The sequence below is a fragment of the Athene noctua genome, chromosome 17 (assembly GCF_965140245.1).
Source record: "Athene noctua chromosome 17, bAthNoc1.hap1.1, whole genome shotgun sequence".
Classification (NCBI taxonomy): Eukaryota; Metazoa; Chordata; class Aves; order Strigiformes; family Strigidae; genus Athene; species Athene noctua.
This window is the reverse complement of record NC_134053.1, coordinates 6,411,599-6,438,471: the sequence shown is the minus strand read 5'-3', so window position 1 is coordinate 6,438,471 and position 26,873 is coordinate 6,411,599. Positions and strand designations below refer to the sequence as shown.

General features: G+C 37.2%; 2 protein-coding genes across 4 annotated transcripts in view; both read left to right on the top strand.

Annotated features, from left to right (window-relative positions):
- The first annotated feature begins 2,590 nt into the window (after nt 1–2,590).
- Nucleotides 2,591–21,133, top strand: STX2 (syntaxin 2). Of its 3 annotated transcripts, none has more exons than XM_074921070.1 (11): nt 2,591–2,817; nt 9,238–9,309; nt 9,784–9,883; nt 11,321–11,395; nt 12,337–12,410; nt 12,601–12,709; nt 14,331–14,404; nt 14,516–14,653; nt 16,050–16,160; nt 17,490–17,538; nt 19,037–21,133. In XM_074921070.1, exons 1-11 carry the CDS (start codon nt 2,788–2,790, stop codon nt 19,168–19,170), a joined length of 966 nt encoding a protein of 321 aa, XP_074777171.1. In that variant the 5' UTR covers nt 2,591–2,787; the 3' UTR covers nt 19,171–21,133. The 3 variants fall into 3 exon arrangements, with proteins under 3 accessions (XP_074777171.1, XP_074777172.1, XP_074777173.1); XM_074921071.1 differs by having other exon boundaries at nt 17,490–17,617; nt 19,037–19,152; XM_074921072.1 differs by lacking the exon at nt 17,490–17,538.
- Nucleotides 21,134–26,008: 4,875 nt separating this feature from the next.
- Nucleotides 26,009–26,873, top strand: part of LOC141967594 (uncharacterized) — a 111,641-nt gene continuing 110,776 nt past the window's right edge. Inside the window, exon 1 of the mRNA XM_074921549.1 lies at nt 26,009–26,107. Coding sequence (XP_074777650.1) covers nt 26,009–26,107 — 99 coding nt within the window. The remainder of the gene's footprint in view (nt 26,108–26,873) is intronic.

The window sequence follows — 26,873 nt, the reverse complement described above, 5'->3', positions numbered from 1 at the left end:
TTATAGTGTAATGCCAATCCAAATGTTGCATAAGATCTTCTTTGTTGGAAAAATCACCGGCTTGTGGAATTTGCCTTACCTTCTTTGGACGAGTTCGGCTTGTGGGTTTTTTAGCATTTTTGCTGATCGCCTCTAGGTGTCAGGAAGGATATTTTTCATAATAGGTAACTCAAGTTCTTCTCACCACAATGCTATCTTTATAAAACCCTCGTGAATTCCACCTCTCTGCTTGACAAATAGGCATGTGTTTATAAATAGGAGCCCATAAAGCCACATTAGTGGAGTTTGGCAGTTTTTAGAATTATAAACACTTCCAGAAAAATAAAGCAATCTGTAACTGTCTATAGAGCACTCAGTGTACTTTAGAAACGTCTCAATATTGCTACTATTTTATTAGTTAACTACTTTTTTTTTTTCCTGCAAACAAAATGACAAAGTCAATTTCCAAGTGCTGATAATACTATGATACTTTAATTTGGAATAATTAATAAAATAGATTTCTAATTAGAAGTCCCCTATCATAGTATTTGAGCTCCTGGCAAATATTTGTTACAAAGATAAGTTACTATGTGGAATTTAGTTTTTATCATCTGTTTTATCATCATGTATAACTAAGTGTTCAGTTCAGAGGATCCACATATCTGCTCCAGATAACTGCATTCAGCAAAGGCAACAAAGCACTTCCAAACACTCCTCAGCAGTGATAGGTCACTATCTAAAAGATTAGAGTCCCTAAGACATCACTCGGTCATCAGCAGGATAATTATCTTTAAAACATCTTGATGTTTCCTAGATCTTCACTCAGGTCGACTGTGAACCAACTTAGCGACTCACTGATGCAGATAAATGCACAAAGTAAGAGGCAGCTCTTACGACGTGTCTGAAGATGCGTTGAGGAACGGTACAAAAGGTAGTACTGGAGATAAAGAGTCAGAGCTAAACAGAGTATTTGAATCTAACTCCTGTATTAGTAGGAAGCAAAATAATTTTGTAAACTCTAAACAGGCAACAATATACGCAGGCAAGCAATGAAAAGGAACACAATTGTACTTCCCAGTTAAAGCAGCGACTGCGGAAATGTCTCGGGAACACAGGCAGGAGCAGAGGTCTGCACACTCATGTTCGAGGCGACACAGGAAATTACACTAAGAGGTCTGAAAAGGAAATGAGTCACTTTCAGCATGGATAGGTAAAACAGAACCTACAGTAGCAAAATTCAATCAAAATACGTATTCAAGAGACAAACTTTATTCATATTTTCACCAAGTAAAACATGTCCGACTAGGTTTTATTAGGGGGCTGCACTCTTGGAAGATAAGCATTTACCACATGATGAATGGCAGATGTACAACTAAATTTTTTCAGAAAACAAAAAATCAGCATCTACTGTCATTAAAGGGCTTACACTGCTAACTAAGGATCTTTAAATTCACGATCCAGCACTGGAATAAAATTCTTTAAATACATAAGGGAAATTATGCATTGGATTATCATGCTCAGTATCTAAAAGTAATATTTTTAGAATTTACAGTTGCTCAACATGTAGCCTAGAAGATAAAGTCTATATATGACAGAGATACTAATTATTACAGGTAATTGACTATCATCTGTAGTACTTTTTAGCAAACACCTAAGAACAGTGGAGCGTTTTATGTTTTCCATAATATGCTCTATTTCCTAAAACTCCCAGGCCTTTAAGATGTACCTGTTATTGTACAGATTGAGGACTTTGGCAAAACTCTGGTGTTTTACTAGAGCCCTAAACATCAAGAAACAGGCAATGTGTGTCAACATGTTTTAGTCGAGGAGTTAGTCAGTGGGCCATCCTCTGCTCCACGGAATGGAAGTGTAGAGCTGGCTTTGAATTTCCAGCCATGATATGGGTCACTCAGCTGTCTGGGGGTGAACAGCAGACTGCAAGCCATAGCTCAATATTATGAAACGGCGAAGGGTCTGTGATGAGCAGAAGTGTCAGCAAAAAGAGGCCTCAGTCTGTACACTTTCTGAACTAAGCATGAACTACATGAAGTCCGACTGCTACCTGCCTACATCACGTACCAGCAAATAATGAAATAAAATTCAACTAAAAAATAAATCACAACTTTTTACAACACTTTCTCTCATGACAGTCTCCCAAAATTTCGTGTATGATAATTCCTGATGGGGTACGTCCAGCCGCGCTGCTTCCTTGGCACGGGCGTTTCCTTGCAGGTGCCTGCGGCACCGTTCAGGTCCCTCAGCTCCCCCACGCCGAGTATTTCTCTCCTTCGGGGCAACGCTCGGCTCAGCCGTACCTTCCGCACCGCTCTCGCATCCTGCTTCGCCACCCTGAGCGCGGCTGCCCGTCTGGCTGTGGCCTCCCCTCCGCCGCCGCCGCCGCCGCCGCCGCCGCGCCCGCCCGAGCAGCGGGACCTCGCCGTGACGTCAGCAGCGCCCGGCGGGTTCCCCGAGGGGATGGATGGTTGCCGCGCCCGCCCGCGCCCGCCGTGGCGCGAGGACGCACGCTCGTCCCCGCCCCTTTTTCCCCGCATGCGCCGCGCGGCCCGTGTGGCCGCCGTGACATTGGGCGGGGGCGCGGGGGCGTGGCCGCTGCCCCTCGCACCGCGGAAGAAGCGCGGGGCGGTGCCGCGGCCCGTCCGCAGTGCCCGGCCGCGCCGGAGAGGCAGGGAGGGAGTGAGGGGGCACAGGCGGCCCCGGCGGCAGCGGGCCGGGCGCGGGCGGCCCTCAGCGGCGGGCGGGCGGGCGGGCGAGGAGCGGCCGGGGAAGCCTCGGGGAGTCGCTGCGGGGATGAAGGACCGGCTGGCGGACCTGGCAGAGGTGAGGGCGCGGGAGCGGCGGGGCTCCCCGCGAGCGGGGCGGGAGGGCACAAAGGCGGCGGAGTGCGGGAGGGCGAGGGCCGTGCGGGCCGCTGTCGCCGCCGGAGGTAACGGGGAGCGGCGGGAAGGTTGGCGCTCCGCTGCGGGAGCCGCGGAGCCGCCGCCTCCCTGGGGGCAGGGAGGTCCCCGGCTGCCGCCCGTTGCCTTCCAGCTCCTTTCGCGGGGAGGGGGGCGGCTTCCTCCCGGGCGGCGCGTCGAGCCCGGGGATCTGGCAGCAGAGCTCAAGCTTTGAGTTCTGTAGATCACCTTCCTCCTCGTCTCTAGCGTGTTTCAAATGTTAACCTTTTGGGGCACAGACAAACTGGGTAATAATTTTGCTTTCGAACTGCCCGTAGTATCGTGGGGTAGATTTAGCTGCTTGGGAACTGTTTAACCAGTAGAGCTATCCGCAGATTTTATTTTCTGCGTGTTTACAAAATGGTAGTTGGTTGTGTTTATACGCTCTTTTCCTTTCCTTATTTGTGATTTGGAAATAGTATCCTAAAAAAGAGGAGAGAGTTGGAGGGAGGTACCATCATGTCTGTCTTCGACAGGATACAGCTTGATGAAAATAAAAGGATATTTGACTTTTTTTTTTTTTTCCTGGAAAGAAATGGGAGAACGTGCAGGAGTTCCTGTCATAGTTCTAGACTCCACATATATGTAGAAGTTGGCCATTGTTGAACTTCATGCAGGTCTGGGGCTCGTTCTTATCTTCTGGATCACAAAACACATTTTGGAAGCTCTGTCTCTCAAGTGATGGAATTACCAGTCTCTTTGCCTTCCTCTCCAAAAGGATGAATTGGCATCTGAAAAGTTTTCACATGATTACATTACAGTATCTTTACCAGGAAAGATGTTTTGGAGTCATGCCAAAGAAATCTGTAATTTCTGTCAGGTATACATCTGCCCTTTCCCTATTCCTAACATGTCCAGGTTGTAGGAATACTTGCCAATTTCCAGTGATTCTGCACGCTTCCCAGAAAGAGAAAGCAGCAAATGGTGATCTGAATTTGCTTTTTAACTTATCCTAAACATGTAGACTTCATTCTGACTGAGGGGAAGCAGCATTGTTCTGTCGTATGTTTTATTTAATAAAAAAACCCAAACCAAACCCTAACCTCCCTGTTAGATATTGTTAAAAGGTTTTAAAGCAACTGTACATAGGGGATTTTAAGCCAGTTTTAGTATTTGACATCTGAAAACATTACTGTGCTGCAGCAAGATGCTACTACTTTAACTGAAACATTACTGCAGCGAGCTGCTACTTTAAACACAATGGTCATACTACTGAAGTGCTTCATATGTTCATCAACATAATTTTCACTGTCTGTAGAATTAACAAATAGCTTAGAGACTTGAAGTTTTCTTCTAACTAAAAGAAAATATTTAATCATCAAATGAAGGTGGATGTTACTGAAGATCCAGTCTGCATTTTATCACTTAAAAGCATGTAGTTGACCTGAAGTTTTGAAAAGTTGAATATCTGAGGGAGATGGCTTTTGTAAAACCTGGTATCTACAGGGAACTTGTGGAAGTAGCAACTTCCATCTTGCATGTTTATCTGAAATATTAAAGAGGAGCATGTTTTTGTGAAGTGATTTTCATTTACCTAGTATAAACACTTTGAACGGTGATCCTTGATCACACATGGATAAGACTGCTTTGAAAAGGAATACATAATCTGAAGAAAGAATGTATTAACACTTATTTGCTTATTTTTCAAACCGTTTCGGTTTGATTAGTCTAGTTCCATTGTGTTTTATTTGGCTAAATCATTAATTGAAGAGTAGATCATATACACTGTGGTTTTTAAACAGGCCTGGGCCTGCAAAATCTTCAGGAATAACTATGCCTGCCTCTTTCCTTTAAAGTAAGAATGTCATTGTGTATTACTTTGGTACCTTACACAATGTAACTTACATATAAGTTCCATCCATCCGTTTTCCCCCAAAGACCCAAAGTGGTGCACAGGTAGTTTAAGAGATCCTTGTGCTTTAGCTAGTCTACATTGACCCGTTTTAACTAAATACAGTTCCCTGTAGCAGAAATGTTGTGTCCTCATTTGTGTGTTCCTAGATTTTATTCGACAGCAAGCAAACTCTTTTGTCATTAGAAGTTGTAACTTTTTCCTAGATTTTCCTTCATTGTTATAAAGAAGAGGGATAAATATTAAAGAGGAGGGATAAATGTTTGTGGCTGGTTAACATAAAATTATCATAACTTTTGGATACTTTTGTTAATACACTGTATTTAGGTAGTTAAATACTGCTAAAATAGTTGCTGGAGAAAGACATTATTGAAGACATGCAGATCATACAGCCTTTAGATAATGTTGCTTCCTTTTATTTTCTAGCTAGAAAAAGTCTTGTAAAATAGATGATTTTTCAGAAGATGGCAACCGTAATTGTATTTGTCCACTTTCAGGGGATTATTTTAATGTCACTTCTAAATTATTCTAAGCAGACCAAAATTAACTTCTTTCAGCTGTTTGAATTGTTCAGTTGCATTAAAGGACAGTTGATCAAATCACAGACTGGTTTTCTTTATTTTACTGTTTTAATTATGTAGTTGTTTTAATCTTACACAAATGAGTATAAGATTAAAAGCAGAATAAAGGTTCTCTCTGATCCAGTATGCTGTTTTCAGCAGTGGTTGACAGTAGATGCTCAGGGAAGAAAAACAGAGCAAGTACATAGCAATGATTGTGTAAAATATTCTCCCAGCCTTCAATGGTTTGCTGTTCACAGATACAAGTCCGTCCTAAAATGACTTAGCTGTAGGATCTGTGTTCAGACACGCAGTTCAGCACATTTAGCTAGTGTCAGATATTAAAAACAGATGTCCTTCTAAAGGTCTATTAGTAGAACTCAGACTCTTTTGTTATTATTGGTAAATCATTTAAGAAGGAGGTAAGATGTAAACCATCTCTGCTAAGCATAATGTTTTAAGTCTCAAGTTTGAGGTGCGTTGTTGGTACGGCTCAAAAATTGCCATCTCGTATAGGCTGAAATGGGTGCGGAGCTAAGATCCGTTTTTTTTTTTTTACTTGTGAATCATTTTATTCACATTTTAAGTACATGCTTTTTATATTTCTTTACACTTGAGTGTTACTGAGGATATCTTAGACAAAAGTTACAGGCATCACCTTTAATATGTTTATATTTGACTGTAGATTTTTTTTTAACAAGGACCTGTAACTTGAACAGAACTGCATTGATTTTTTTGTAAACTTATTTCTTAGGCATTCACCTGATGCCCCTAAAACTGTTTAGGAATGAGTGAAGAACCACAGAGTCACAGAAGTTAAAATTGGTAGAACTGGTGATATGAAAATAAATGCAAAAAGAACTTTTTCAGAAAGAGGAAAACATTACTGAGCCTTTTTTTTTTCCCCCTGAGTTAACCTCTTACGTTAGTCTTTGTTCAAACATGGAATTTTCTGAAGATGAGCTGTATGTTTTCCATGTCATAACAGCATAAAGTAATTTTTTGTGTAGATGGTTACCATATGATGCTTTTCTGGTTGTACAATAATGCTGCTAAATGCATGTTAATGATTGACCTGCCAAAGCTGCCTGACAGATCTCCTTGGCCCTCTGTAAGCCCTTCTTGGCTACTCTGATATAAAAGAATTTCTGGAAACCCTGATGCCATAAGGAGAAACTGGAACACTCTAACCTGCTCCCTGGGTTGTTTCATTGGGATAATGGGGGTCAGTTATTATCCTTGCAGCCTGCCAGAGGAATGCACGTGATCTGGACTGAGAAATAACTAACCTTGAATGGAGTTTCAGGGGCAAGTAATAGTTATGAGTTTAGGTCAAAAGCTGTTTTCAGTTTCAAAGGTCAATAATTAATTCGGTATGATCTCAAACCAGCCTTATTTCTGTAATTCTCTAAGGTATGGCAAGTGTCAGAAGTTTCGTAAAACCATCAGGATGGCTCCAAGCAGGAGCCGAGAAATGATATTGTCTGAATATCTGGATTGAGTCATATAAACCAACTTCTAAGGAAACGATATATTTGATAAGTCTGTGAATGGTTGTGGAGTTCTATGGCCCAGACTTTCAGTCCTAAGGTCAAGCCATGAGCTGCAAATAGACTCCATTAGATTGCTCTTGACATTAAACTTTTTATCTTTTTTTGTGATACTGCTTATACTAGGGAGGTCAGCTCTAGGACAAGCAATATGTTTCTATTAAACTTGAAGTTAAAGGTGAGTTCTTGGTTGAATTGTGTGCTTGTCAAAAGAGGGTGCATCACTTAAGCTGAAGAGAGTTGGCAAATGAGCTGTATTTTAGGTAAGTGATGGTTTTAAGAATGTAGAGAGCAGAGGTTGACAAGTCATCAGGTGTCTCAAGTGCTGATGTTCAAAGTAGGCTGTCCATAAGTCCTTCAAAACATTGCAGACAGCAAATTGATCTGTGGAGGGTGTCACTGCAACCAGATGTGAAAGTGGAATGAGCACAGAACTCGCTGCAGGGTGGGTAACCCTGGTTGCTTGCTTCCAGCCCAGCATCCACAAACAGGACTTCCCAGTAAGGTTTTTGTATCTTTCCTTTGTTTAAGATTCACCCAGTGAATCTTAAATGTTTTACTAAGATTTTTCTGACCAAACTAAGAGCTGACATGCTGAATTTCTTAGCTGATAACTGTTTTCATTATTTTTAGTTCAATTAACCAAATATAGAATGTGGTTATCAACAAGTAGGAAAATTATTCTTTACTCAGTAAATAGAAGCAGTGTTCTCTTACATAGATAATGAAATAAAATGTCTCTAAAGTGTAGCCCATTCCTAAATATTAACTTACAACTGGTAGCTTTGTAGTAGGTAGGTAGGTAAAAGTTGGATGACTTTATTTGGGCACAGACTTCCTCACTTACTTGTATTAAGCAAGACTGCTAATTGATTACAATGCCTAAGGACATATTCTTTAATATTCAGTTCTAGCAATCATCTCTGCCAAATGAGTTACTATAAAAACTATGACACGCAGCACTATGAGTGATTGGAGGGTGGTCCAGGAGAGCACTAACATCCAAATTCCTGTGTTTTAGGGGGCATTATGGTTTCCTCTGAGCATAAAAACCAGATGATTTCTGACAAACGTATTGTCATGAGGCTTTATGCATTCCCTGGGTCTGCAGGAAAGGAACTCTTACAAAGTAATAACTCTCCTTGAAGATTTGAGGCATAGATCTTCACTGAGTATAGCCTTCTTTATTAGATAATAGCAGCATTCAACATTGGATTAAACTGCATAACTGTCATGCAAATAATATGCATCTGATCTAATTTAATAAAACCAGAAATAAAGGGCTTATTGGGTAAAAGGATCAGGGTTTAGGAGTAGAAAGTGGGTGTTTGAAGATCAAAGGCAGAGACATTTGTAGGGAAAGAGGAGTCTTGGACATGAAAATCCCTTAATGATACCCATCTTGTAGGTTTGGGTTTTTTCTAACAGATAACCCACTGACTGTATGGTAGAATAATAATTTTAAAAATTTTGATTCAATGCCATTCAAACAGTCTGTGTTGTACAGAGTTAACTAGACAACATGGAAGTTGGAACTCTTTGCCTTTATATGATACATGTTAATTTTCTCTTTTCCTTTGATAAAATTTGAATCTCAGTTACTGTCAAAGATCCATATATTCTGCTGGGCAGGCTCAAGGGTTAGGGAAGTGTGACTCGGAGTGTATTGGGCTGCGTGCCCTGGAGATTTGTGAGAGCCTGTCAACTTGAGCTTCTGCCTCCTTGGCTGATTTTCGAAAGGTTTATCAGTTATGTAATGCATGTATAGTTTAGCGTAGCATAATTACGTCTAAATTGGAGTGGAATGGCAGCCTTGAAAACACCCAAGGGCAAAACTAGTAAGCAGATGTTGATAGCTTTTTGTTCTAGCTTTCATTAGATGTTTAGCTTATTACATCACAAGACAGACATCAGAACCACTCAGTATTTCTTTGAGAGGGTTTGATTTAGTGTCTCAGTAAACTGAATATTATTTTCAGTTCATATGGGACTCTCTGTGGAAGTATCTTTATGCTGTAAAAGAACATTTATATGCCATATTGTATTTTAATAATTTTTATGAGAGGTGATGAAAACTGACATCACTTACAGATTGGTTCAGTCCTGAAGTTACTTACAGAGGAGTACATGCCTTAGCATTCACAACTTGATGGTAGTCAGGTGACTTACTTTGACCTTCCTGCTTATTTATTTTTAGATTGTAGTCCTGAGAAAACTTACTTTTTTACTTTGCAGACTATTGACAAAAATGTGTGTGCAGTAGAAATGTGGAAGAAGTCATAGTTGTTTCAGAACAGTACCCTGAGTTTTATTTCATACATATATTTTGTTGTCTTTTACAGTGTAAAGGAAATGAAGATGGGGAGACAGTTATTGTTGAAAAAGACCATTTTATGGATGACTTTTTCCAACAGGTAAAGTTAGAGTTTTCACTGTGCATTAAAGGCTTACAGTTTTCTCTCTGTGCCTTTTATTTTATATAATTAGGTTTAAGAATTCAGCTACACACATGCCCCCCAATATGCTTTGTAATGGTATGCCAAATCAAATATTGGTAACACTTTTGCTTGTTTATTTCAGTGTCTTTTCTGTCTTTACTGCATTTAACTCTGTCAGAGAATTTGCTTATAGAATTTTAAAATTTTTTTATTAAGAATAGTAGCACTTAAGGTTTTGGCCATACAGAATGTATTTGCTGTTAAGAATACCATCTTTTTCTTTAAAAAAAAAAGTGCAAGCTGTTTAAATGTCAACGTTTCTGCTGGGATTTCTGTCAGATACTTAAAAATGTTAGAATGAAATACTTATTATCAAAGATTCTTAAAATTTCTTAAATCTTTTCCCTGGATTATTCTAATGTTTTCGTTGCCATATTTTTCCTCTTCTAGGTTGAGGAACTTAGAAATAATATAGCAAAAATAGCACAAAATGTGGAAGAAGTGAAGAAGCAGCACAGCATTATCTTGTCAGCACCAAATCCTGAGGGAAGTGAGTATCACTTCTTTTAGATTTCGGATATGTGTGGCTAGATATTCTGAAATAAATTATTTTGTGTTAGCTATCGATAGGAATAGAACTTCAGGTGTTCAGAATGCAAAATGTAAAACAATTTATAGAATAATTCCATTTTTAATTAATATTTACATTTGCTTAATTTTACCTTTTTAAGTCTCAGTTGAATAAAAACATTTTTAGAATATTTGTTGCATCTTTTAGACCAAAACTCAGTTTAATACGGTATTTTGAATTTGATTGTGTCTTCAGAAAGTTAGAGGCTACTTGCATTTCTCTTAATTTGTGGAAATATTGAAGTTGTCAACTGAAGCTCATGTGGCAGAGCCATCAGATCCTCTCTAACACTGCAGCCAGCTGCTTCAGCACGAGTAAGAGTTCCATGCTGGAGCTCTTATTTTAAGAGGCTGTAACCTCAAAGCTGAAAATGAAGATGTGCTTTCTGAAAAGAGAACTCAAAGGTTCAGGAAACTTTCCCAGAAACATGGAACCTTCTTTGTTGTTAACATTTCTTAATTCAAGGCATGCCTGGGTTTGTGGGCAGGGTTTAAAGAAAAGGGAAGAAAAGATGCCAAGATGTTTTTGTGGGAAGTTGTAACATTAGCTTAACATTGATCATCTTGTTGATGAAAACTGAACTTCAGATGTTAGTTTTTCTTTTGCCTCTATTTATGGATGGGCATATGGTTGTATTCGTACAAATGATTTTGCAGACTGCTTTTTGTCTTAATCGCATACAGTCAATGAATATCGGATTTATTAAGGTTCATCTGAATGTTTAAAATCAGTGGTCTCAGCTAATTTATCAGCTGGTGTTTATGCTAAAATTGTGCTCAATACATCTGAATTCTGTAGGAACGTGACATTGCTTGTAAGTAAAGTATGTTCTTGTGAATCTAGTTTCTTCAGTAAACCCAGTAACAGAGATCTGGCTTAGTTCTTCATTAATACTCTGTATTCTTCAAAAAATATAAGTAGTGCATGGTATAGCTATGTTAATAAGGGTAAAATCAATGAGTCCATGGTAGACAACAGAACTTAAAACAATGAGATTAATCTGTATTTTCACTTCATAGACTTTGGTGGACTTCCATTTTGACTAGCAAATTAATATTACTGTGGAAGTATTACATTAAGAAAAAACGTGGAGTATTTTATTACCTGGTTTAGTTGGTGATTTGGTAATAACATTCCCCAATGCAAGGTCCTGTCGTAAGAAGCAGGAATTAGTATGCCGTTATAAAACTCATACTTAAAATGTGTAGTAATTAAATATGCATACTTAAAAGTAGTGTAATAAACCTCCTCCCTGCATGGTTGTACTGAATACAGCTATGAGATTGCAAGGTAGAGTTGTTGATGGCTGCTGGCTTGCTATTATCAATCATTTAAAAAATTTTTTTTTTTTTAAAGGAACAAAGGAAGAACTTGAAGAATTAAATGAGGAGATAAAGAAGATTGCTAATAAAATCCGGGCCAGGTTAAAGGGTAAGTTGTGAGGAGAAATAAAACTACTGTTGCTTGTAATGATTCAGGATGGTAAGTGCATTACAAACTTAATGCACTGCAGCTGAACTTCTAAACTTTAAAAGCTGCATCATGTATGCATAAATTGCTGCACAGCTCTTTTAAAAAAGGAAAAAAAGAGAGAGGGAGAACACCACCTCCCTGCCAACTAATTTACAGCCCATGTCAGTAACACTATCGTTCTCTAATTTATTCCTCCTTGGCAAACTTCACTGTTGATAAATACCAGGTCTCAGCACAGCCTAGTTTGTGGAAAAGTACAAAAAACTTGCTTGGTTTCAGAAATAATCTAGAAAACTACAATGCAAAGTAATTCCTCTGTGTAGAAGTGTATTCTGCAACTGAAATGCTGGGTTATGGTCATGATGTTTTGGAAGAAGATTAATTTTAAGTGCAAAAATACAGTCTCTGTTCCATAAATATCTACACAGGGAATTTCTCTAGGGCACTTACTGTATTTTCAATTCAGACTCGCTAATTTCGCTGTGGTTTTCCCCTATGAGTATGTCTTAGCATAGGTTTTGAAATATATTGTTTTAATGTTACAGTTACTATATGCTTTTATACTTCCATAAATACTAGGGTATGGCTTATTGTTTAAACTGTAAGAGCAGCCCATTTGGTTGTACCTTTTGAAATTTTTCCAGAGTAATAGACAGTATTATGACTGTTAAGAGGATTGAAGTCGTTACGGTGTTTTAAGATCTGTACCAATTATCAAAATTATTTGAAATTTATATGGATATCTCACTGCCACCCCATCCTCCCTCTGAAATATTAAACATGTTAATGATGACCTTGTACATTGAAAAAGTAATAATTAGCAGTATTTAGAAAGTAACTAAGCTACACTATTAAATAATTATAAGTGTTGACTCATAATATTCTTGTATTTGTCTTAGCTATTGAACAAAGCTTTGATCAGGGTGAAAATGCTAATCGGACATCAGTGGACCTGAGGATAAGAAAAACACAGGTATGATCACTTAAACTAAAAGGATTCTAGTAAATCAGAGAATGAGATTCACTTTTCTGAAATAGTTTCAGAACTTCATGTTCTGTTTTGTTGGAATGTAAATACCACTTTCAGTTGTTGTGCGGTAGTGTTTGCTTTATCAAAGAAAATAAACGTTTTTGTTCCACGTTTTTAAATCCTTGAAAAACAGCACTCTGTATTAGCTCACAAGTTTGTGGAGGTCATGACGGAATACAACGAGACTCAAACTCTTTTTCGAGAACGCAGCAAAGGTCGGATACAGAGACAATTAGAGATAAGTAAGTGACCTGAACACCATTTTTTAAAAGATGAATTGTGTTGTGAATACCTCCCTTGTTTCTTACTACATCATACACCTTGGACATCTTGAAGCATGTGAGGGAAAAGAAACATTTTTATCATATGGCATAAACTCTGATACTGCTCTTCAGAACAGCTATAAAGAAACTAGAACTCAATTATTTGTTTTATTTTGAAAATTATTAATGAAATTAGCTTTTTCCTTTGTTTCATTTATTTCTGATGTTGCAACTTCAATTTTGACATTAAGAAAAGAAAGCTGCATTCTGAAGATAGCAGGTCTTATTAAATGTACTAAACAGCATCACTTTTAATGCTATGCTATTTTTGTCAATAAAAATATTTGTTAAATTCAGCTGACATAAAATCAGTGCTGCCATGATATCTAATCATTTGTTGACTCACATTTGACTTGTTTTATCATTGATTATTACAAGGAGTATTCAGAAAGATACCTGACCCTACTCTGAACTACAGCATCTACCTCAGAAGGTGGTAAAAAATGTCCATAACATCTTGTACCTAAAATTAGTCTTTTTTGATATCTCTTGCAAAAGCAAATACATACATTGCTGATACAGGAAATGCAAACAGAAGAGTTGGCAAATTTGTAAGAAGACTTTGCTTTTGCTGTGCTTCTCAAAACTGTCACTAGCCTCTCATGCTAGTGGTTCAATTCAGCATTTCAGTAAAGTTTACTGGGTAAATTTAAATTTTTATTTAGCTGTGCGTTTGAGAGGAGGGACTTTGGTAAACTTGTTATGACCCAAGTAGAGCCCTCAGGTTTTCCTCAGCACTAAAAACTTTAAAGCAGGAGGTTTTGCCGTATTCTTGGGTATTAACATCAGAAAGTAATACTCGGCCTGTAATTTTCATTTGATAGGACAGAAGTATATATTATCACAGATGTTCAATTTACTTTACATGGGAAGAACAGGGATTTGATATGTAGTTTTTAAAACTGTACAATACAAATCACTTGCATATGTTGTGTATTCAGTTTGCTTAAACACACAATAATAAACTACATCAATTATTAGATGTATTATGAGAAGTAGAAGTGAAGGTATGATATGGGTAATCATCTTCTCTATATATTTAATCCTGTGTTGGTAAAATCAAATTTAAGTAAAGATTTTTATTGCCCACACAGTGGTGGGGAAGTAGGTAAATTAGGTGCTAATGTGACATGATTGAATAGGTAAATATGGAATGTAATCTAATTACTCTGTATCTCAAGTTCTTCCTTCTGAAGAACGCTTGCCCTAACATGGTTTGTATGTACATTGTAAATGTTTCTGATCCAACTCTTCAATTTGACCACCACCCCACCCCCCCAATAAAAAAAAAATCCTAACCCACCAACCAGGAATTCATTGTAGTTTTGGATCTATGTTTGTTTTCTGCCTATTGCATGATATTTTCCGTTTTTATTAATATGCAAAATGGCACTTGTTACTGGCTAAACGCTGCAGTGTTTTATCCTGAAAAATGCTCAGTACAAGAATTTTCTTTTGAAATCCTTCTGGTAAACCAGGTAAGATTTTGTTTGATAAATAATAAGTGATGTCATGTGAAGTATTGTTGTTTTTATCCTAGCTGGAAAGACCACCACTGACGAGGAACTGGAAGAAATGTTAGAGAGCGGTAATCCTTCAATTTTCACTTCTGATGTATGTATTTCTGGTCCAGTTATGTGTCTCTTCTATTCTGCTGCATCTGCTATTTAGAAATCTGTCAGTACATACTTATTTTTGTCCTTATCTTTTTCTGTTCTCCCAAAGATTATATCAGACTCTCAAATAACTAGGCAAGCTCTGAATGAAATTGAGTCACGTCACAAGGATATTATGAAACTGGAATCGAGCATACGGGAGCTACATGAAATGTTTATGGACATGGCAATGTTTGTTGAGACTCAGGTAAATGAACCAATTCAAACACATTTACGTAAGTGAGATTTTTTTTTTTTTCCCCAGTCTTCCTCTTTGAAATATGCAGAAACAGTTGCTTACATTCAGATAATACAGACGTCATGTTTTTTGACCGTGATTTAGAATATATGAAAGTTAATCACTAAAGGGTTTTTTTGTTTTGTTTTAGACAAATGTGCAATCTAGATACACACAGTATATGCTACAAATAACTAAGCATAGACTTTCTTTTCAGTCAGTATACTTAGTATTTTCTTCAGTATGCTTACATTGCAGTATGCTTGAGCATTTTGTGCATGTTTCCAGAAGAGGATTGTTCTTAATGTTGACTAATATCTTAGGAATTTAGGATTCTTACAGACATGGTAAAAGACTACTTTGCAGTAATACGTGCATTAGCAAGGATGTATGCAACTTGCACAGACTACAATGGTATGATTACTTTATAACATGAATGTAAAGGGATTGACAAGTCATTAAAGTTGTCTTTTATAGTCAAGCTTTGTCTTGACATGTATGTAAATTTGTTCTATTTGTAGTCTCTACCAATTATCTAACAAAAATATTTTGAACTTAAAATTTTTTTTACATATGGGAAAGTGAAAAGAATAATTTTCAGGAGAGAAATTTTCCTGAAAAGGACTATTTTCCTTTTATTGGGTTTTGTTCTAGAAGTCCTGTGTTGCTTTGATATTAAATATATAGCCAAGGCAAATCGGTAGTAGTTTTCTGTTGAACTAGAAATGAACAAAAGTTACTTGTATCATTCTTTAATGCTTTGCTGTTTACTGCTGCTGATTATTTCTTCTGATGGACAGAAACACAGGTAATAGATTTACTGTAATTTTTCACCAATCCTTCATTTCATTACCAAATTTCATTCGTCATAGTTAATTTGAATTTTTTATGTATTGACGTTCTAAACCCTCAATTCTGAGGAATTTTTGAAGTTGCTATTATATGTGTGTGTTTTCTTAGATAACTGTTGAACCTTGTGTCAAAACAGTCAATAGCTATTCCTGCTTCCAGGCATGTCAGAGATTTCTGATCTCTTTAGTATGTCAGTTTTAGTTTTGGCTGTTAAAACATACCTCATGTTCAAAGGTATGTTTTCAGGTGTTCAGTATTTGTTCCTGCAAAAGGGAAATATATGCCTGCCCTGCCCATGAATGTTCCTTGTTTGGTTAGAACTTTGAGCCCTTGTTTCTCATTCCCTTTTTTCCTTTACACATCAAAGCAGAAAAAATGTCAGCCACTAATACGTACATTATTCACTTGTTTAAAACAATCATTGATGTTCTATAGCCTTTCTTCTCTTTGGTTCATTAAACAAGGATCCATGGATCACAATAATAAAATTTCTTTTTCAAAATTTCAATTTAAGGGTGAAATGATCAACAACATAGAGAAGAATGTGATGAATGCATCAGATTACGTGGAACACGCAAAAGAAGAGACAAAAAAGGCAGTTAAATATCAAAGTAAAGCACGAAGGGTATGCTATCTTTCAGTAATTGTACTGGTCAGTGTATTAACATAGCGAAGTATGAAGCGATCTTCAACTTTAGTTGTTTTGTTGTTGTTGTTAATTCTACCTTGAAGGCTTAAATATACATGCATTGTACTTTTTTGTAGTTGTGATATTTGAATTAGATTAGAAAATGTTGTTATAAATTAGTATATGACAGAGGAAGATTTACCAAAGGATTTTGCAAGCAAAATCTCATAATCCCTAAGAAATCAGAGCACTTCCAATGTGAATTAATCTGTGGTGGTTCATATTAAAAATTGATATTACCGGTAGAGGACAGAAACTTCTACGAAAATGGCTAAGCAGTTTATGCACAGCTAAGGCTGTGTTCACAATTTTCCCCTTAAAAAGCTGTCTTTACAAGAGTGTAAAAATTCCAAAAGAAGAATTAATATATTATGCTAGTAGATAAATTCTAAGGTGATTCTTATCAAATACCATGATCATTATTCAGACTCTAAATAAGCTTAATGGTTTTTGGATCTTTTTCACTGTTAAACTTATCTGGATTTATAACCATAACATCGTCATGTTAGCAGGTAAAAAAAAAAAATTGTTTTGCTGAAGCAGGCTTACTTTTTTCAAATTTCATCTGTAATTATTCTTTTTACAGATAACCACTTTTGTAAAAGTACTAGATTGGGGGATCTTCCTTCTGGAAAGGGTGTAATGCTAAACCATGACACTCAATTTTGTGGAGGAATTGAGTTCAAAGTAATGTTCAGGCATTTTCCATTGGCATGGAAACTTGTGTTTCAGTATCTTTCTTCCCATCAGAAAGCCAAAGAATGTATTCTGAAATCAAACTACTAAGTATTTTATTTTTATATTCTGTGGCTTTATGATTAAGGAGTGAATGTAGTGTTCCTCTGACATTATGATTTCCTCTTTGGAGATGCTGAGCAATTTTGTGAGGCTTTTTATGGCTTGTTGGATTTGGGGGAATAATGCATCTTTATATAGATAGACAGATATCTACATATAGATATCATGCCTGTTACATTTTAAAAAATCATTTAAGTGTCAAAAGAGCCCACTTAATGTATTTGTAAATGGTGGCTTATTCATCTTTGATAGCTATATAGGTATTAATCACACCAATTTCCTGTAAAGACTGTTTAAAAATGTTTCTTCTTATGCATGCAAGAATATACAGATAAATTTATCTCAATTTGAGAATACTGCAGCCTTTAAAAATGTGTGGATCCAAAAGATTACTGTTTTAAAAACTGGAAATAAATGCAAGTCTTAATGTGCTTAATACTAAAATAATGATACCTTGTTTTTTGACAGAAAATGTGGATAATTATCATTGTGTCATTGATGTTGATTGCCGTAATTGGTCTAATTATTGGTTTGACTGTTGGTATTCGATGATGCTTGGATAACCTCAGCATGCATGACTTCCTGCCAGTGTGGCAGTAAGTAACTAATCAACTAATTTTGCTCTTGTTTTGCTCTGGTAACTTGTATTGTTCTATTAACCCTTAATATCTGTACCGTTAGTATTGGGGGTTAGGCTTGAGATGCATGGATCTCTCTCTCTCTGCATACTGTAGAAGTGCTATGCATGTGGATTTAAAAACTGACCTCTAGTGGTAACCTGCTAAATTTACAGACTGCGATTGCTACATGAGACTTGTAAACACAGAAGGAAATGAGACAAAAAAATTCAGTTATTGTCTCGCAGTCCTTTGGAATATTTTATATCGAAAGTTCACATCAGCAAACAATCTTCTCTAATATATTGAATACTAGTTACACTTGGAACTTTATGAAATAGGGTTTTCTATGCTTTTAAGTAGTCTTTTCATAAAAGTAGATGTCTACAGCCATGAAGTTGGCTGTCATGCCTTGCAGAACATCCTAAAAATTCTTCCTTCAAAGCTGTTTGTTAACACTAGACTAAATGGAACAGTGGGAAATAACAATGTGTTTGTAAAAAGGTCTTCAAAGATTCCAGCTGGAATTTTAGGACATAAATTTGGGATTTCTTTCAGTCTTTGGATTTTTCCTGTACTAATCTACTATCTCCTGTCAAGAACACCTAGCCAGGCTAAGTAGAAAATTAGCAGTTTACTCTTCTGAGTCTAGAAACTCACCTTTTTACATGTAGTATCTTCAAACTGTAGATGAAGCACTATGAGCAGTATGTCATTTCAGACAACTAGTCAAGAATTCAGTTTTCTGTACTAATCTTCTTTTAGTATCAAAATTTTTAGTGTCAGTGTTAGTTTATTCTCAGCTTTGGTTTACAGGCAGGTAACAGGATTTACTCTATTATTGCTTATAGTCAGAAATACCTGACCGAATGTCAGACCTTGCATTTACCTAGAACCCATCTCTCTTTTTTTTTTCCATTTCAGCTCTTCTGAGCTATTACCTACATATTTTTTATAATTTCACAAAGTGTAATCTTTATTGAATTCCAGTAAGTGTGCAGTTGTAAAGGTTTGAGCAGGCTACAAATATTTATCCAGGGAGGGTTGCGGTAAGCAGTGTTACTGTACTTAGGCTTGATCTTGATAAGTAAATGTTCACTATTATGTGTGTTTCTGTATGTAATGGTATTCACAGAAGTTGGGTGTGAGTAATAACAATTATTCTGTGAAGCAAAGTACAGTCCTGTTACACAGATAGATCTGTCTTGTGACTATGGTTACATGTATGTTAGAAAAGCAAGACTGACAATAGGGAATCATAGCAGTAAGTATTCACTAGAAAGAAAATCCAAACAGTCAGATTAGGTGTCAATATTAATTTTTTTGTGGCTGTGCATGTATTTAAACAGTTCGGTATCTGACAGGGTATTTCAATCTCAACTTTTCTCTTTCTTGCAGAAATTGATGTTCATAATTATATGTGTAACTGTATTGCTTCTGATACTTGGAATTATCCTAGCAACAACACTATCATAGCAAGCACGTTCCAAGAGTTACAAACCTTCAGAAACTCCAACATACATCTTCAGTAAAAAGAAACTTTTTTTAATGAATGATGTTCCATGATGATGATGACCTATCACTAATGGTTAAAAATGAAAACAAAATCACTCTTAATGTTTACTCATAACTGAAGATCAGAATGTATTAGGATATGTATGGATTTTCATCATAAACTATACATTTGTAAGACTGAAACTTGCTCTTAATTGTTTTGAACTAAAGTGACTTAGGATTTTGTTTCATATCTCAGTGTTACAAACAATTTACACAGGGAGTTGAGAGACTATTGAGTTTTGACTGTTTGGCTTTTTCCTATTGCTAATATAATTCTACTCACAAATTTTAGTACCTTACCAGTGCTGTTTTTGTTAGCACTCTCATGAACACTTCTGAGATGTAGCCTTGTCTTTAAGTGTATTAATTATTTAGTCACCTTAACCTATCTTAAGCTTTATACTTAAAAATTTTTTCTCCAACAAGTGCTAAAACATTTATCCTGAAAAGACTACTTACTTAACTGCCTATTGCATTACACTTGAGAAGGAAAAAAAAGCTTTTTGTAATACTTCCAGATTTTTTTTTTCCTTTCAATGTGACTGAGGTTAATTGCTTTAAATATTTCCTTGCCTTTATAATAAAATGTTAGCTGCAATGTTTCTGGTAAAAGAATGCAGTAATGAAGCACACTGAGTTTGAACTTGAACTTGAGCCCATAATTTTACAAATAATTCTTATGCAAGGGAAACTGATGAATCAGTTTAGCCTTATTGTTCATGTGATATGACAGAAATCACGCTTTCTTTATAAAGCCAAGTTAAGATTTCTAATTCAAAAGCTTGCTAATGTTGATGTGTGAATATAGCACATAGGGAGAAACTCCCTCAGAAAAGTCTGAAACGTAATACAAACTAAGACACTGATTTGTTATTAAATTTGTGTTATATAACATATATGAAGTGTTTTAGTGTATACATACCTGTTGTAACGCTAGCTTGCAAGACTTGAAAGCTTGAAAGACTTCAAATGTAATCAAATAACTGCATTTAATTTTACAGGTTATTTTTATATTGTGTGAGTAAAGTATTTGTAATTTGAGTTTTTGACTTATTGTTTAAGGATATCCATGTAGATATGTAGATATATTTACACTGTAAGAGAATTAGAGAAAAGTATAATGTGTGCCTTTTTAAACTGTCTAAACTACACTTGTCAGTGTTTCCAAATATTCAACTATTATGTTAACTGCAATAACTCAGTCCTAAAAGGTTAGAATCCTTAAATTTATGTTTTGTTGAAAGTGTTTGAGATCAAAGTTACTCAGTAAACTATAATTCAGTCTGACTTAATGAAATTCAGCAAAGTTTACAATTTATATTGTATGTATGAATATTCCTGCTTTGCTGTCCAAATATACTGTGAATGTGCTGGAGCTATTCAGATGTCAAACATGTTTAAAAAAGGAAAAAAAATACGGTTTTTGGTCTTTTTGCAAGTTAGCCATAAAGAAGTCACTTGAAAAATTCTGGCTTCGTTATTAAACAAATTTGTTTACCTCTTAAGTCCAGAACACTCACTGATGTTTGAGGAAGTTTACATGCAAAGTAAGGAAAAATTGGTTGCCTTATGTATTTTACCTAGAATAAGTACTTTTTATTCTATAGTTTTTCCAGATTTTTATCAGTAAATATTATTTATACAGCTACACAAAATAGATTGTGGGGAAAAAAATAAGTTCTGCTGCTTAACAGCTGGTTACCTAAAATGATCCCCAAAATACCATCATGTTGTATTTTTTTATTTATAATGCAATAATTTGCCCATCAAGACCATAAATTTGGATAGGCCACTCCATACTTTTTACTTGTTATATAGCTGCCTCAATGAGTTTGTTTTAATACAAAACAAAACTTGTTTTTCACATGAACTTCTGTTAATATTGGAGGGGAGTAAATCTCTAACCTATGCACTAATAAATTTATATCTAAGCAAGTATCTTGTGGCTGTTTTTATATTCATGATGTTATTGTGACCTTTGTGAATATTTCCAGTGAGTGTTTGAATTAGGCTGCTATGGTTTTGCAATGACGTATGTCAAACAACTGACACCTATGCCTTGGAGTAAAGGTAGTGTGTTTTCTGAAACATTCTACCAAAAAAGGTGTAGAGATCAAAGCAAGTGTAGAGATAATTATGAAGACATGAATAGGATTTATGAATTTAAGCTATTCCCAGGGAACTTTGCTTTAATATTAAACTTGAAAAATATGGGAATTATTTATTTGAATAAAGCTATTCAAAAATTCCTCATAAAAGTGCATTTTTCACTGTGCGGAATTAAAATAACTTCCTCTTGCCTGCCTACCCCAGAACTGGGAGTTCTGGCAGGGTTCTGATGTACAGGTGCTAACTGGAGTTTAGGTTGTCACTCTGCCGGCCGGCCCTGGGTGCTCTTCTCCAAGTGGTGACACCAGAGGGACGGGAGGTGGGGAGGAACAGCTGCACCTGCACCGGGCAGCACAGGGACTGGTGCTCCTTCCTGTGCCTCCTCTCCTCATCTCCCTCCCCTGCATATCGTGTGTTCAGGTGCATGAGCCTTTCCCATGGCCGGCGCTCTAGCAAATGCAGCGTGAGTAGTGCTGTGGTAGTGTAGAAGGGGAAAGGTTGCTTGTGCTCTTTTTGCGTTGGGGGCTTTCTTGGAGAAATTTGGAGGTAAGAATGCCCAAGGCTGCTTTTGCTTTCATTTCAGTTGGTGCTATCTGTGTCCAGAAGTAAATTGTCATTACAGCTTTGTAACAGTCAAACACCGGTGAGAATGTGTGTGGAGAGTTCTGCTGGATTTGGCTGGGATAGAGTTAATTTTTTCCACAGTAGCCCGTATGGGGCTCTGTTTTGGATTGGTGCTGAAAACAGTGTTGATCAGACAGGGACGTTTCCATTATCGCTGAGCAGTGCTCACACAGGGTCGAGGCCTCTCCCCACCAGGGAGGAGGCTGGGGGTGCCCAAGGAGCTGGGAGGGGACACAGCTGGGACAGCTGACCCCAACTGACCCCAGGGATGTCCCAGACCAAACGGTGTCATGGTCACACATGCTGCTGGGGGAAGAAGGAGGAAGGGGGGGACGTTCAGAGTGATGGCGTTTGTCTTCCCAAGTCACTGTTACGTGTGATGGAGCCCTGCTGTCCTGGAGATGGCTGAGCACCTGCCCGCCCATGCAAGAGGTGAATGAATTCCTTGGTTTGCTTTGCTGGTGTGTGCAGCTTTTGCTTTATTTATTAACTGTCTTTATCTCAACACAGGAGTTTTCTTGCTTTTACCCTTCCACCAGGGGGAGTGAGTGTGGCTGTGTGGGGCTTAGTTGCCAGCTGGGATTAAACCATGACAAGAGTTAATACCAAAGCACTGGGAAATCGGCTCGTTTATGACTAACTGTAAGGTAATTAAGCAGTTATGCTTAGCCTGATATTTCTTTGTGGTACTGGGAAAATTGGATAGGAGTGGGAATGTTGAACTTATAAATTAATAAGTCAAACTTGTCCATAAAGGCAGACCAAGAAAGTAAAATCAGCATAAGGGAAATGCTGAATGGCTGTACTTACAAAGATCTGTACAACCAAAATGCTCAGATTATTTCTAAGTGCAGATATCTCTGTTGTTTCTCACAGTGGTGCCATACCACCTATGGAAAAAGCACTGAATCTGAACATAAATGAACTCAATAGAATGAACTAAAGCCATTTAAAAAAAAAAAAAAAAAAAAAGTCTGTTTTGTTTCTCTTTGCTCTGTAGTGTAAAACACAGAACAGATGTTTCTAGGCACTGGAGGACTTCTTTAGCATAGCACTGCATGAGTTTTGATGAATACAAGCCTGATCAATTTAGAAGACAAAGGGAAATGAGGGAACTGCTGCCTATGAAGATGTTTTTCTGTATAACAATGCTATTATTTAAAAACACACGCTTGCAGACAGTTCTGCCTAAAGTAGTTTTGAGAGAACAGTTTGCATGTGGGTTTTGTGTTGGATTGGTTTTTAACTCTGCCCCCCTCAAAAATAAAAAAAATTTAAAAAAAAAGGCTTAGGTTACCCAATGTTAAATTTGATTTGATGAATTCATGGGGCTTGTATGCAACATCTGAAAATAACCACGGCGATCTTCCTCATGCTGCAGTCAGTGGGTCAGCCTTTGCACCTGTGAATCAGCTCAGGCGTTTGTCATGTACAGTAATTGGCTGCTCGGTTATGTAGTGCCATTTGCAGCCCCTTTTAGCTACCTCTGTCAAACACGCAAAGTCCTTCTACCAGTTGTAAAGCACTTGCAAATGAGCATTTCGGAATAAAAAGTGCATTTTATAGGCACTTGTAACTAGGTCCTGAAGAACAAAAACCTTCTGGATAAAAGTGTTTACAAAGGGAAATACATAGAAATGGTAAGTAATTACAATATAATTATGTTTGTAAAGAGTGATTGCTTTTACTGGCTGCATTTGAATCCATTTTATTGCAAATAAGGAGAAAGAAGGATTTTCATGTTCAAGTGTAAATAGTTCTTAGAAAATGGTTAAGCTATGATAGAAATAGCTAACAATATATAGCAGAGCGTGGGTTGGGAAGAAAATAAGGATTATTTTGCATACAAAATTATATTCCCTATATCCATACTTCAGAGAGAACATGAGTCTACTGCGTCAGGCCATGCCAGTTACTGTCAGTTGAAAGTAAATTGAGCTGGACAACATTAAACTAACCCAGAGCGCAGCTCAGTTTGCAGAGTATGTCCGAATGAATATGGACTCAGCAGAGATGCCATTTATCTAACAGCTCACTTTCTAGTCCTTTCATGTAATCTTAGAAAAAATGGAGAGGCAACTTCAATACATAATTGACAAGGTTACGTGGTAGTATTGCATAGAACTTGCTGTTCACTTTCTGTAGCTAGAAGGTTTTTAATTTTTTGAGTCTGCTATTATATAATCTTCATCAATATTTCTAACATAGGGTAAGTCTGTTAAGGGAATTCTATCTAAAATTTTGGAAATGAGATGTGGAGGCCTGTACATAAGAGGGCATACAAGAATTAATGTGTATATAACAATATCGACGGCTTGTTGTAAAGAAATCTTTGGATACTTTTTTGAGCTTCCTTCTTTTCCCAGATTGTGATATGAGCCTATGGTGAACATCTGCATATCACAGAATCAGAGAATTACTCAGTTTGGAAGTGATCCCTGCAGGTCATCTAGTGCAACCTCCTGCTCAAAGCAGTGTCACTGGTGAGATCAGATCAGATTCTCATACTGTTCTACATCACAGAATGAAACACCTTTGATTTTGATTAACTGAATCTTTTAAATAGAAGTATGAATTTAAAAAAAAAAACAAAGGTTTTTTGTCATGACTGCTTGCATAGTGGAACAGTATCTGTTAATATTCTATGATTAATGAAATTGTTTTTCTATAGGAAGTCCACCAAGCAAAATAACATTCTGCTAGTTTAAAAATACATAAGAAGGGAACCCGGCCTTGAGAGGAATTTTTTCCTTGGCCTGTTAGTGGAACAAATCTCTCTTAACTGAAGGATATCAATGGTTATTTTGAAGGACATACTCTAAACTAAATGTTAAATACATGAGCTTTAGACAAAGGAGTGTGGGGTGACTGGCTATGTTATTTCACAACAAAGATAACCGGACAGTGGTTTCTTCACTGTGAGTAGTTTCATACTACTTGAAATACATCTTTGTGCAGTCAGATAATGCTAAATAGAAGTGAAGGAATTGAACTATTTGAAAGCCTGTTTAAGACTTTACTTGGCTCCCATTTGTAGGTCACTGTAGAATCAAACGTTCACCAAAGCCATTACAGAGCTCTTCTGCTTACCTGTAGAGTTGGAAGATTAAGTCCTAGTTCATCCAAGTCACTGACATGACTTGTCCAAGATGAGACAGAATCTATCTGTGGCAGAGCACAGTGTTTGTACTTGGGTGCCCGTTTCAGCTTATGCTTCAGGGAGGAAAGTTGAGCTGAAAGAACTAGTATTGACACTTCAATTTTCTGCGCATTTTGTTCTTTTAATATTAGAACTTTGAATCATATATACCCCTTTGCAGCCATGAGTGACATCCACTGCTGTAAATGAGGTCTAAATGTGGTTCCTCGTTAGAAGTGAACAAAGGATTCCTGCAGAAGAAGAGAAGCTGCCATTGCAGCCTTGCACTCCAGTATCTGAAGTACCTTGGGAGTAAGAGGTGACCTGTCCTGTGGGAACACAGGGATGCAGCAGGGAGTCTTTGTAGATGCTGTGCATTGGCTAGAATATTGACTGACTTGGCAGGTTGACTTGTGTTCTGTCACTGTTTCAAAACAGCAGGCTGCTGGCCATGAAAGGTGCTATCCTTTAAAAGTATTGACCAACCCCTGTTTTGTTTTTAACTTATCACTAGGTTTTATGTTGGGAAAGTGGAAAGCAAATCCTTTGAATGCTGGCAAACAATTTCATTTGGAGCTCCCTCACAACCTTTTGTATTTGTTGTAATTTTCAGTTGGATCGAAATGCTCTTAGAAAACACAATTAATTCCAATTTTATTCTTCCAGACTATTCCCTGAGATTTCTGATTTGAGCACAGCTAGCAATCTGGTCACAAGTCTAGGGAAAAGATCTGATACCTGGACTATATTTAGTGAGAACAATTAAGCCACAGTACCCTCTGCAAAATCAACTTGAAGCTCAACAAAATCTCATTCCTGACAGCTGCCTTGACAGAAGCTGGTTTCTTGCCTCATTTCTCTGACTTATCTGAGAGCTTTATGTTAAAGGGTAAACTTTGGTTGAGTAGGGGAGTAGTCTGGAGAATGGTACTCTTGAAACTATGTTGGGTGCTACAGCAGGCCTGCTTGGGGTGATGCCTCCTGTGGATCTCATTTGTCTAACTACCTTTTCTCCTGAAGTGTCACAGACAGCAGCACAGGTACATCACCGAAACATCCCTGCTGCAGCCGTGTGTGGGAATGGTCAGTTGACAGATCCTGCAGGTCAGAAGAACTGGGGGTTTTGAGGGAGAGGAGTTTAAACCTAAGGAGAAGCCTCTATATCTTTTACAGCAAATGTCATAGGACCTTTGACATCTGCTGAAGCAAGACATGACATTACTACTATAGTCATTTAAAAAAACCCCAACCAAACAAACCAAAAACCAAAACCACAAACACAAAAAATACCAAACCTTTGTATGAGGGTTGGTTTGTTTGGGTTTTTTATTCTGAATGAAAAGTTTATAGTCACTGAAAAATGCATGGGAAAGATCAAAAAGAAAGATACAAACCAATCAAGGCAGCATTAGTCAGCATTGATGATGTTTTATTTTTAATTAAGTTTATTTATGTGAACTACTGAGGCCGGATCTTCAGAAAACGAGCAAATTAAGTCATCTCTATAGGTGTGGGATGCAAGGAAAATGAATTCTCTTTTCTCAGTTTCAAATGTTGACTCATCTGCTGTGCCTTTTCTATCTAAAGGATTGGATGACTGCTAACTTACTCTGCCAATTTACCATTTTCCTCTTGTTTCTTAATTTCTTTAATGGACTTTTGGCAAAGACCTTTTAAAATACCGTGACTTGTAAGCATCAGCATTCTGCAGTGCTACAGATTGACTTGGGACCTGACCAGGAAAATATTTGCCACTTTTTCATGCCATTGCTTTAATTACTGGCAGTACTCACAGAATGCTGTTGA

Bases quoted from the DNA above. Each gene is read 5' to 3' on its own strand.
- STX2 (XM_074921070.1), top strand. From the start codon at position 2,788: ATGAAGGACCGGCTGGCGGACCTGGCAGAG. The intron at 9,310-9,783 runs GTAAAGTTAGAG...TTCCTCTTCTAG, and splicing joins TGGATGACTTTTTCCAACAG to GTTGAGGAACTTAGAAATAA. The intron at 9,884-11,320 runs GTGAGTATCACT...TTTTTTTTAAAG, and splicing joins AGCACCAAATCCTGAGGGAA to GAACAAAGGAAGAACTTGAA.